The sequence below is a fragment of the Chlamydomonas reinhardtii genome, chromosome 3 (assembly GCF_000002595.2).
Source record: "Chlamydomonas reinhardtii strain CC-503 cw92 mt+ chromosome 3, whole genome shotgun sequence".
NCBI lineage: Eukaryota > Viridiplantae > Chlorophyta > Chlorophyceae > Chlamydomonadales > Chlamydomonadaceae > Chlamydomonas > Chlamydomonas reinhardtii.
The window spans coordinates 1,163,180-1,174,349 of NC_057006.1; the positions used below are offsets into that span (position 1 = coordinate 1,163,180).

General features: G+C 63.0%; 1 protein-coding gene across 1 annotated transcript; it reads right to left on the reverse strand.

The window, feature by feature from the left end:
* Positions 1–448: 448 nt before the first annotated feature.
* CHLRE_03g149400v5 (uncharacterized protein) lies at positions 449–10,756 on the reverse strand. Its single transcript, XM_043060486.1, has 10 exons — positions 9,906–10,756; positions 9,250–9,698; positions 8,420–9,091; positions 6,295–8,256; positions 3,588–6,101; positions 3,303–3,385; positions 3,075–3,192; positions 2,791–2,880; positions 2,004–2,370; positions 449–1,844 (listed from the first exon to the last, which is right to left on the reverse strand). The coding sequence occupies exons 1-10, from the start codon at positions 9,976–9,978 to the stop codon at positions 1,801–1,803; spliced, it is 6,372 nt and encodes a 2,123-aa protein (XP_042925615.1). The 5' UTR covers positions 9,979–10,756; the 3' UTR covers positions 449–1,800.
* Positions 10,757–11,170: the final 414 nt, after the last annotated feature.

An 11,170-nucleotide genomic window follows, 5' to 3' on the forward strand; every position in this document is an offset into this window, starting at 1 on the left:
CGTATTGCTGCGTTTGATTCCTAGTTTTGCTTGTGGGGCGCTTCCCGAAATCCGCCGGATGGGCTCCCGAAACCCGACGGACCCCCATAGACGAGGACCGACCCCCCAACCCTGGCAGGCCAGAACTTCCTCATCAGACACCCCCTGACAAAACTAAAAGTACGTGTGTAATGCTCTCCTCAAGCTCTGTAACTTTGAGCATGGGGTAAGAACCTGAGCATTCTATCCCCCCTGGCGCTTCTACGAAGTGTAGACGTTTTGGCGCAGATTTGGCGGTATATGAAGACGTTTTGGGGGTTTGGGGGCTTGCTAGGGAAAATTTTCCGGGCGTAGATGCCGCGGGAGAGTCCATCTACGCTCTGTAGGCGCCGCGGGCCTGAGGGCATCTACAAGATACGGGCATTGGACCTTGGTTGTGCATGGGGACTGCTGAGACAGGGGGGAAGGGCATACACATATGTTACAGCCGCGCTGCCTGGCGGCCCGCGCCTATGCCCAATGGATTTATGCTCGCTCTGCATCATGCGCGTAAGGCAAGACGAGAAAGACGGTATCTGTGTGCTGACATCAGTGTCTGGGTGGAGTTCCAGGCAGAAGCCTTTTGAACCCTGTTGGCTTCACGGCAGCAGTCTCACATCCTCGGCACACGCGCAGCAGCAGCCTCCACCCGTCAGCCGTTCGCAGCAACGCATTTATTTCACACATAACCCTCATGGCATTCAATGTGTCAAGGGCCACTTAATTCATGAGCCTTTCCATCTTCTCCTGGTCTCGTCTCATCTTCTCCTGGTCTCGTCTCATCTTCTCCATCTTCTCCTTGACTGGGGCCCTAGGGCTTAGAATGCATAAAGAGCACGTGTCATGTCACTCCAGACCTGTCGCAAGGCAGGCACGTCTAGATAGGTTTTGCATCGTCAAGTCTCGCGTACTGCCGCACCTCGCTCACGCACGGCAAGACAAGTATTGGCCCAGCAACAGCAACCGCGTACCATACCCTTGGAGCATCATTGTTATTACGGGCCAGTGCCTGACAAGCACACCCAGGGTGGGATCATAGTTTGGTTTTACTGCAGCAGCAGGCTGTGCCGTCACTAGCAGGGGTTAGTTCCAGGAACCCATGATCACTAGGAAGCTCAATGCAAGCGGCATCTTGTCCACAGCAAGTTCCTTGTCACAACTTTCACAGCAGTCAACGCCAACCCCAAATGCCAGGCTCTTAGCTAGCTAGCCACCTGCCCGCAATCCAGCAAGTGTGTAATGACGTGTGTGCATGGCTTCAGGGGGCTCCAGGCAACCATGCGAGCCAAATCAATGCACCAGTATGAAGAGCAAATAAACCTCGACCGTGAAATGGCCGCCGGTTCTTAACACCTTATAATCGTTGTGGAAATTCAGTGCCGTCCTTCCGCCGCAGCGCACAAATGCGGCTTGTGTATGGAGCCTGGCCGGGGCGAATTGGGAAGGCGCCTGTGGTCGCTCCCTGATCACGAATGCCGCCATACATAAGAAAATCACGCCAATACGTGGCTGTGTGCGCGCAATTGATCGTGCGTAGACAGCCATCATACATGGGTAAGGAATGACAAGCGCCGCCAAAACCAAAGGCGCCAGAGTGCCAGACGACATTCTGCACAGACACCTTGCACCACAAAGCGCACACTTGAAGTTCATGTGCAGTGTCAACGATGTTGCTCAATCAACCCAATGCTGCCAGCTAGTTGTGTGTCACCTAGCTTGATTCGTTCAGTGCACACTGCCAATTCAGGTCAGGGTTGATTCGACATCGGGGCAAGAAATTTTCTAGAAGTTGGTTGGATTCGCGGCAGGGCAGCCGCCGCCAAACCCTGTAGACAGGGAAAGGCAAACAGGGGGATGTGGGGCAAGGCAAGCAGACTGTCAGGCGCTGGGTTACGCAACACATACAGCAACGTACACGAATCATCACTTGCGAGCTGTGCGTCCCAAAGCACCACAAGGATTACATACTAATGCCGTATGCTCACCCTGTGCGGATCCCTCGGGTAGGAACTGAGATGGCAGCGCCGCGGGGTTGAAGGGCGGCAGCAGAAATGGCGGCGGCATGGCAGGCAGCATGCCAGCCGCCCCCTGAGGCATCCCGCCGTGCATACCGAAGCCATCGCCCACAGGCATCAGCATCTGCTGCCCCTGCGCCCCTGGCAGCTCCTGCTGCTGCTGCTGCTGCTGCTGCTGCTGCGGCAGGAACATTTGCTGTTGCTGCTGCTGCATCAGGTGCTGCTGCAGCTGCTGCTGTAGCAGCTGCTGAAACTCATCCTGATGCTGCTGCTGTTGCGGCTGCTGCTGCTTGCCGGTGGTGTCCTGGCGAGCTCGGTACTCAACCTTAAAGTTGGCCTGTGTGTGTGTGTGTGTGTGTGCGTGTGTGCGTGTGTGTGTGTGTGTGTGTGTGTGTGTGTGTGTGTGTGTGTGTGCGTACGTGCGTGCGTGCGTGCGTGTATGTGTGTGTTAAAAAATGAAACGAAAGCCAGCCCGCCCGTGTGTGTGTGTGTGTGTGTGTGTGTGTGTGTGTGTAATGGAGCATACGTGTGGAACGGTTGTCATTGCGTTGGTGTTCGAGAGTGCCAGGCAAAGGAGGCTTGTGTGTCATCAAGCATGTATGGAACGCCGCCGCTATGCACAACTAACACGCACCACGCACGTCGTCGCACACACCCGCACACAAACACAAACGTTATCCAGCACCAGTTGGCTGTCACAGAACCGTCATACTGCCCCGCGTCCAGGAGTTCTATCTCGTGCCCCTGCCGTACACACCTGGCGCAGCTTCTTGATGCGCTCATCGATGTCCTTGTCCGGGTCCTCGTACAACTCCACCTTCATCTTGCCCAGGCTCTGGAGCACAACCTGTTCACGTGACACCGTACATTGACGAGGTTGCCGTACGCATGTACATGGCAGCGCATGTAGCTAGGATTGCTGTGCTTGCACAAGCATCCATCTTGCCGCATGCACTCAGTTCAAACGCGTGGTGCACGTGCCGGGCATGTAACCGAAAGCCCAACGGCTCCCAGCCTCCCAGCAACCACCCACGTACTTACCTCACACTCCTCGCCGCCGGTGACGTTGCCACCAAGCAGCGCGTCGCGTTTGTAGCGCTCGAACGTCTCCATGAGCTTGTTAACGCTGTTGAGCTTGCGGTAGGGCCAGCGCGGAATGCTGGGAGAAAAAGGCGAATGGGGCATTGTAAGGAGCAGGTATGGCTCAGGGCTTGCCGCTGGGTACAGCTGATGTCACGGACAACTGGAGTTTCCCGTCGTCGCCCTCACCTGAACTTGCGGCAGTACTTTTTGAGCACGGTGACGCCGATGTTGAGCGCCGCCGCCGCCTCGTTGATGGGCAGGTGGTAGACCTGGGGAGGATGGGTGTGCAAAAGGGTGGGCGGGGGGAAGAAAGGGAGGGTAAAAGGGCGGGCGTTGGTGGATTGGTTGCAAGATAGGTAGGGCGTGCACGCGTGGGCTCGCGTGCTACTGCGCTGCCCATTCCAATGTCTGCCCTGCTCGCTCGCCCTTTGCTGGTCACGCGCCCCCCCCCCTACCCACGCCCCTGCTTACGTCTTTCAGCGACTGCTTGGTCAGTTGCCGCGGCGCGCCGTCCTGCGTCACTTTGCGCAGGTTGACCACGCTGACTCCCTCGCCCCCACCGCTGACTCCGCCACCGTCCCCCTCCTCATCGCCGCCACCACCGCCACCCGACTCCTCGTCGCCGCTGTCCATCTGGCTGCCGCGGCCACTCGGCGCCGCCGCGCCCAGCCGACCCACACCTGACGGCCGCTCCGCCGTCGGCGCGGCTCCGCCGCCGGAAGGCGCCGACCCTGCGTCCATGTCATCTGAGCCGCTGCCGATGTCCGCGCTGCCGGCGCCGCCACGCTTCGCGCCGCGGCCTGCACGGCCGCCGCCGGCGGCCTTGGCGCCGCCCTTCTTCCTCGTGAACCCATCAACGCTGCCACCGCCGGTGGTGGCCGCCGCGATAGCTGCAGCCAGAGTGCTGGCCTCCTTAGCCTCCTCGGCGGCGGCGGCGGCGCCATCCGCCACGCCTGCTGCAGTGACGCCATCGTAGGCAGCGAGACCCATCTCTGCAGTGAGGCCATGGTGTGCCGCACCGTCACCGAGATCTGAGTGAGGCGCATACTGCGGCACTGGAGACAGCTGCGGCAGCTGTGGTAGCTGCGGTAAAGTTGGCAGCGGCGGCAGCTGAGGAGCAACGCTGCCGGCGCGGCTGTTGCCTCCGGCTGCAGCAGCAGCACTGCCAGCAAGTGGGCTCTCCATGCTACCTGCGAAGCCGGCGGCGGCGGCGGCGCCGGCGCCGCGGCGGATCACCCTGCCATCGCTGCCGCGGGCCAGCGGCGAGGGAGATGGGGAGGCGCTAGCCGCCTTCACGACGGCCTGAATGGCGGCGTTTAGGTGAGCGCGTCGTGGGCTGCGTGTGCTGCTGCCGACACTGCCGCGACTGAAGGAAGCACTGCGCAAGGGACTGGCCTTGTCTCTGCTGTGCAGCTGCTGCAGACTCAACACGTCCGGTGCCGCCTGTGAATGCGCATGCTGCTGCATGCCTGGTGCTGGCGTGTGCAGCGTGTGCTGCTGCAGCTGCACCTGCGGCTGCTCTGCCCACAGCCCGCCGCCGCCGCCGGGGGCCACCGAGGCTGCGGACGCGTACAGCTGCGAGCCGCTGCTATGACCGGTTCCCATGCTGACTAGCCCAACAGGCACCTGCGGCTGCGGCGCGGACGCTGCCATGCCCATGACTCCGCCACCCGCCGCCGCCGCGGCCGTAAGGGAAGCCAGCATGGCTGCAGGCCCCGCAAACAGGCCGCCTGACGGGTCCGCCGCAGACGACACGACGCTGCCACCGCCAACACCGCCGCCGCAACCGCCACCGCTAACGCCCGAGGTGGAGGTGGCGGTGGCGTCGCCGGCGCCGGCGCACAACATGGCTGCTCCCGGGTGCTCAAGCACTGCAGGTGCGGACAGCTGCTGCCGATTCATCGCTTCTAGGTCGTGTGCCGCGGCACCGTAGCGAGGATCCGCAAACAGGTTGTGGTGCCCGTGTCCGTGTCCGTGCTGGAATGGCGGCGGCGGCGGCATCAGCGACGGCGCGCAGTCGCCACCCAGCCCGTCTGCAAACGTGACGCCCGCGCCGCCGCCGCCGCCAGCCAGGCCGCCAGCACCGTCCATCATGAACAGCGCTCGCGCCGTCACGGGCCCGCCTTGGCTGTTACCGCTCAAGCTGCTGCCGCCACCGCCACCGCCAAAAGGCGCCGAGAAGGACGAAGGGCCGGGGGCCGCTTGCGGCGGCGCCCCGCGATGCCCATTGCCTCCCAGTGCGATGGAGGTCGTTCCGCCGCCCAGCACGCCCGCCACGGCTCGGCACTGCGGCGCCATGATTGCGCCCGCCGCCGCTACCGCGGCTGCGGCAGTGGGGCCCTCAACGAAGGTCCGTGCGGGCGCTGTGGGCGAGCGCATGGGTGAAGTCATCATGGGGCTTGACATCGGTGACGCAGGCACCAGTTGCCGCCTCGCGCTTGGCACGCCGCGGCTGCTGCCTGCGGCACGTGCCGCCCACGGTGCCGCCGCCACCGTGCCCCCGTCGTCCTCGCCTTCATCCTCGCCCTCCTGCAGCACCTCCCGCGGCGCCCCCGAGCGCGCCGTGACAGCGCGAGAGGCGGCGCCACGCCGCGGCCGCCGGCCCTGGCCCCACTCTTCTTCCGGCTCCTCCGTGCCCTCGGCATCCACGTCCGGCTGCTCCTCCGCAACCCGCTCCAGCGCTGCGTGCGCCTCCATCCCTTGCTGGTGCCGTCGATACCCTGCCGCTCCCGCTGCAGCCGACAGCGGGCCGCTGTTACTGAGTCCAGCTCCGGCGTCCCCAGTAGTCATGACCAGTGCATTGGCGTAGCCCGGCGGAATGAGGGAGGGGGGCAGCAGCGGTGGCACGGGCGGCAGCGCATCGATGCTCATGAGGAACTTGTCCGCATGAGAGGCGCGGCCGCCGCCTCCTGCAGCGCCGCCGGCGCTCACTTCCGCCGCAAGCAGTGGGTCGGCGGCGGCAAGTGCGTCCATGAAGTCGTTGCTCTGCGGCGTGAAAAGCCCCAGGCAAGGCGTCGGAGAGGTAAGGGGCGCACGAGAGCAAGGCAGACTGCAAGCAAGCCTGCATGTGAAGCAGTAATGCAAGGGCTGATGAAGATTATTAGTAATGACGCATGCCGCCCTTGCCCCATACGAGTTCCATGCAGACGGCATCGCCGCTCACTCCATCTTGTCTTACCATTAGCATGTCCATGCAGCCCGCGCTGCCGGCACGGAGTATCGATAAAGCATTGCTCAGGCGGTTGGGCGTGCCGCCGCCACCGACACCGCCTGCGGCGCCAAACTGGCCGAACGGGTTGGCGCCAAACGCCGAGGCGCTGGGCCGGGCGCTGCCGGGCGCCGGCGGGCCGTCCGCGATGCTCATGTTGCTGATCCGGAACATTGACGCGGTCAACGGCAGGTCTGGGAAATCATCGCGAAGCTCTGATGGATCCAGGTCTTCCGGTGGCGGGCTGATGCAGATAGGCGGCCGCGGCTGCGGCGGCGCCATCAAACCGCCGCCGTCACTGCCCGGCGAGTGGTCTCCCGGAGACACGTCAGCAAGCGCTGAGACGCCGGCGCCGCCCCCGCCGCGAACGGGCATCGGCGCGAGCAGCGTTGGCGTCGGCGCTGCCTGCTGCTGTGGGTGCTGGTGCTGGTGCTGCCTACTCGCGGTGCTGAGCCCTGCCCCATCTGCACACGCGGCTGTGGCAGCGCCGCCGACGACAGGGCCCAGCGTGTCGTGGAGGCGGGGAACGTCGTCATCTCCCGCCACCATGGCCGCGACCACGGCCGCATCCACGTGCTCATCATTCTGTGCGTCCACCCACGCGTCCAGCATGGTAATGCTGCCCCCGTTCAAGCGAAAGCCGCCGGTCGGCCCCGCCGCCTCCGCCGCGGCAATCATTGCGAGGGCCGGGTGTTGTAGCGACACGTGCGGCAGTGGCAGCTGTAGCGGCTGATGGTGCTGGCGGTGCGGCAGCGAGACGGATGCCTGAGTGTCCGTTGCCGCCGCCGGCGCGCCGCCGCCACAGTAGCTATCAAACATTTGGCCCAGGAGGTCCCAGGCCGCACCGTCACTCTTCCGCGGTTCAGCAACGCCAGCAACAACATTGCTTCCGCCACTGGGTCCACCGCCGCTGTTACCAGTGAGAGCACGGGCTCCTCCAGGATCTCCCATGCCGTCGAAAACTGCTTGCAGCAGCTCATCTGTGCTGCTCCGAGGGCCCGAGAGCGTGCACTCCAGCTCGCCGCCGGTGGTAAGCCCTGCGCCGGCGCCGCCGTCAGGGTTGCAGTCGTCTGCCAGTGCCGCCTCAAGCACCATCTGCTGGAACGGCCCCGGCGCGGCGGCGGGTTCCACGCGGGGATTGCCCTGCGCTGAGTACAATGTGGCCATGTTGCCTCCTGCCGCCGCATGCGACGGCGCCGCCGCAAAGCCGCCAAAGTGGCGCATGTCCGGCGGGCCCACCGCCGCGGCGGTGAGCAGGTTCAATGAGCTGGGGCCCGCATCCACGCTGCTTCCCGCGCCGCGGGGATCAGCAGCAGCCGCAGCGGCCGCATGCTGCTGCTGTTGCTGTAGCACCGCCGCAGCCGCCTTCATTGCCACCTCCGCCGCCGCCTGCACCGCCCACTGGCCCAGACCATGCTGTTGCAGCTCAGATGCCAGGTTCACAATGGCGTTCGCCTGTGCGTGCGTCTGGGGCTGCTGCGTCACCCCAGACGTTGCTGACGGCGTGCCAGCCGCGGCCGCCGCTGCGGCGGCGGCGGCGGCCAGGCACACGCGCAGCGTCTCAGGGTCCATGCTGGCAAGGTTCGGCATGCTGGCAACAGCGGCAGCCGCGGCAGCAGCTGCCGCAGCGGACGCACCCATATCAGCGCCACCCGCAGTGCCCCTTGCCGCGCCGCCACCCGCTGCTATGCCGGCTGCCCCCGCCGGTCCGCCCTGCTGCGCCAGAATGCCGGCGTTCTCGGCGGAGCGCAGCAGCGTGCGCAGCGTGCCCTTCTTCTGCGCCTCCTCTCCCCGCACCAGCAGCCGCACGGCGGCGGTTGCCAGGATGCGCCCCGCCTTTTTAAAGCCGATGCCTGGAAGCTCGTTGCAGTCGAGTGTGGCGGTGTGAGGCACGTCAGACAGCTGGTTGGCAGCCCAGGCCTGCTCCACGATCTGTGTGGGAGCGGCAGCCAAAATAAAGAAGGCATTACGACAGGTTTAAGGACAGGGTGGGCAACATTACCAGCAAATCCGTTCTCACGAGATGAGATTCTGGAGTGAGGGAATGCCCAGGTGGACGGTTTGCCCAACGAATACATGCTCTTGTATGCCGCACCTTTTCCGCGTACTCGATCACCCGCCGCCCCAGGTGCCGGCTTTCGCCGCCGTCCTCGTCCTCCGAATCGCTACCGCCTTCGCCGCCGCCGTCCTGCTTTGCTGCCTTCGGCCTCCGACCACGGGGTTGCGCCTTGCTGCGCGCTGCTTTTGCGGGCCGACTCCCGCTGACGGCACCCTCCGCAGGCGCCCCCGCCAAGGCGTCACCCAGCTCCTCATCGTCCTCCTCTTCCTCCTCCTCATCGCCGTCGCCGTCGCCGCTGCCTTCCGCATCACCATCAGCCGCGGCTATGCCGCTGCCATTACGCGGTGACGCACCGGCGGTTGGGTCGGCGCCCGGCAGTTGATGGTTGGCAGACATGCGGCTGGGAGCGGTCTCGGCCTGCTCTGGCCGCGTTGCCCCGCTTGCGCCGCCTGCGGCCCCCGGCGCAGACGCACCGCCGCCGGCACCTGACGGTGAATGCGAGACCGAAGGCGCTTCTCCACCGTCAATGCGGTGGCCGCTCGCAGTTTCGCTGCAGCCCGAGATGAGTGTCATGGGCTCGGGACCCCGCGGCGGCTCAGAAGCATACATGTGGCCACCGCCGCCGCCGTCGCCCCGGCCGCTGTCGCCGTTCCTGACGTCCTGGGCCTCGTGCTCGGGCGCGCCCGCATCGTCGCCGCCGTCCTCATCCTGCATGGAATGCCGTTGCATGCGCATACGTCATGGTTGCACGCAGCAGTCATGAAATTAGGGAGACAAAGCCGTGAGTGCTGGCGCGTGCACGGACCACGGACAGCTCAACGGTGACGGCGCCATGCATACGGCCAACCGACTACGGTATGGCTCACCATTTGAGACAGGCTCGACCTGTTGCTTGTGGTTTGTTTGCCGCAGCCGGGATCAGAAATCTTGGAGAGGCAGGCCTGGGTGCCACCTAGCGCGGCTGCGGGCCCCAGGTGGCTTCCTGCAGGGCATGCGGGCTGCTGGCCGGCGCCTGCTGACGCGAAGCCCGACAGGCTGGGAAGATGCGGCAGCGTTTGTCGTTGCTGCTCACGGAGATAGGGCTGGTGTACGGAGGCTCCGGCTGCCAAGGTTGTGGAGCTACCGGGCCGAGCGCTGGTTGAGGGCGCTGTGGGCGTGGCCTGGGGTGTGGGAGCGCTGGGCGAGCTGCGCTGAAAGGTCACGTCATTAAGCGCGCTGGGATCGGACGAGAGGAGCGCGTCCAGGCCAGTTACGTCGACATTCTCCAGTTCCTCTTTCGGCAGGTTGCGGGCGAGCGGCAGCAGCGCTTGGCCAACTGTGTGTTTACAAGTTGGCGGGGCATGGTCAGTGTTGGTAGTTTAGCCAGCTCGGAGTGAGTATATATTGGCAGCATGTAAGTACATAATGCAGCCGTGCCAGCTGTGTATTACAGACATGCGGGGGCGCAGTTTGGTGCTCAAGCCAAAGCGGGCAGTCCGAAGTTGACCCCGAGCCCGCTTACGCGACACAAGCGCTGACCAACCTGAGGCTATTGGAACCACTAATCCAGCACCCGGGTTGAAATCCGCGAGGAGGTCAGGCACGTCGAGGTCCATTTCACTTGGCCTCCTCAGTTTATCAGCTCAAGCTAACTTTTCTTCGAGTTCAACATCACTTAATACGAATTCGCCTTAGTGCTGCACTGCCACCGTGCATTCGTGTTGTTTATCGTCAGTGAGCTTCGGTCGTCTAGCCTCAGCGCCTCTACAGTGCACACAGGGTAGTATTTATCATGTCTATACGGGTTTTGCTACTTAACTGTGCACGTGGGACACTTTCCCATGCGTTCTGGGACCTGGACGGCTTGGCGCCTCTCCGACTGCCGCACACGTTCTATACGGGTTTCCAGGTGACCGGCCAACACATCGGATAGCTAATAGTCGTGGGCATTACAATCCATCATAACATCATGCATGACGAGTTCACTGTCCATTGTCAGCCCCCCGAGAGGTGAGAACCCTGCGCAGGGACACGCTTTGGCTTGGGCGCTGGGATTTGTTTTAGATTTATCTTAGAATTATAATCATAAATTCTTGAGCTGCTGCGTTTCGTCGTTCGCTGAATGATCTGTATGTCGGCGATCGTTCTTGTCATCTTAAGGAGCATGTCACAACGCGGCCCTATACGCTACCTTGTTCCATATATTTTCCTCGGCTCAGTTTTGCAGCGGAGCCGGGGGACTGCACCCTCTCGCAGCGTTTTTATTTAGTGTTCTTAATTCTTAATATTGCTACTAATTCTATCCTTCTACCGAAAACCGCATCTGAATTCCCATTACGCGCAGCTTTCATGAAAACATCCACAACTCAGCAGTCTTGAGGTGCGGGGCTAGCCTTCTGGCTGTCGGTGTGCCAGGCCCTAACCAAAGTCAATCGAACTTCTGAAGATCAGGCGCCTGCATGGCGTGAGCAGGGAGAACCCCAGAGCGTGCTGCCAGGCGGCGAAGGTGGAGGGGTGACGTGCTGTGCAACCCGTTCACTTCCTTTTTGGGCACCGTCCCAAAACTGCACAATCGTTGGACCCGCTTCAGAGGTGGTAGTACAGTCCGACGAGGGAACCAACCTTACATACCCCCCACAAATCATATGCGGCCAAGCCCTATGGGATGCTACAGCACATTTAACAACGGGGTGCGCGGACGGGGGGGGGGGGGGTAGAAAGCTCAGGTTCTTACCCGATGCTCAAAATTACAGAGCTTTAGGAGAGCATTATGCACGTACTTTTAGTTTTTTAAGGGGGTGTCTGGTG

What these genes read in the sequence shown, in the direction of transcription:
- CHLRE_03g149400v5 (XM_043060486.1), bottom strand. Translation starts at nt 9,978, where the DNA reads ATGGACCTCGACGTGCCTGACCTCCTCGCGGATTTCAACCCGGGTGCT. An exon ending in AGTGGTTCCAATAGCCTCAG is followed by an intron (nt 9,699 to 9,905) that starts GTTGGTCAGCGC and finishes GTAAACACACAG; the next exon opens with TTGGCCAAGCGCTGCTGCCG. An exon ending in CCGGCGGCGAGGAGTGTGAG is followed by an intron (nt 2,881 to 3,074) that starts GTAAGTACGTGG and finishes TCACGTGAACAG; the next exon opens with GTTGTGCTCCAGAGCCTGGG.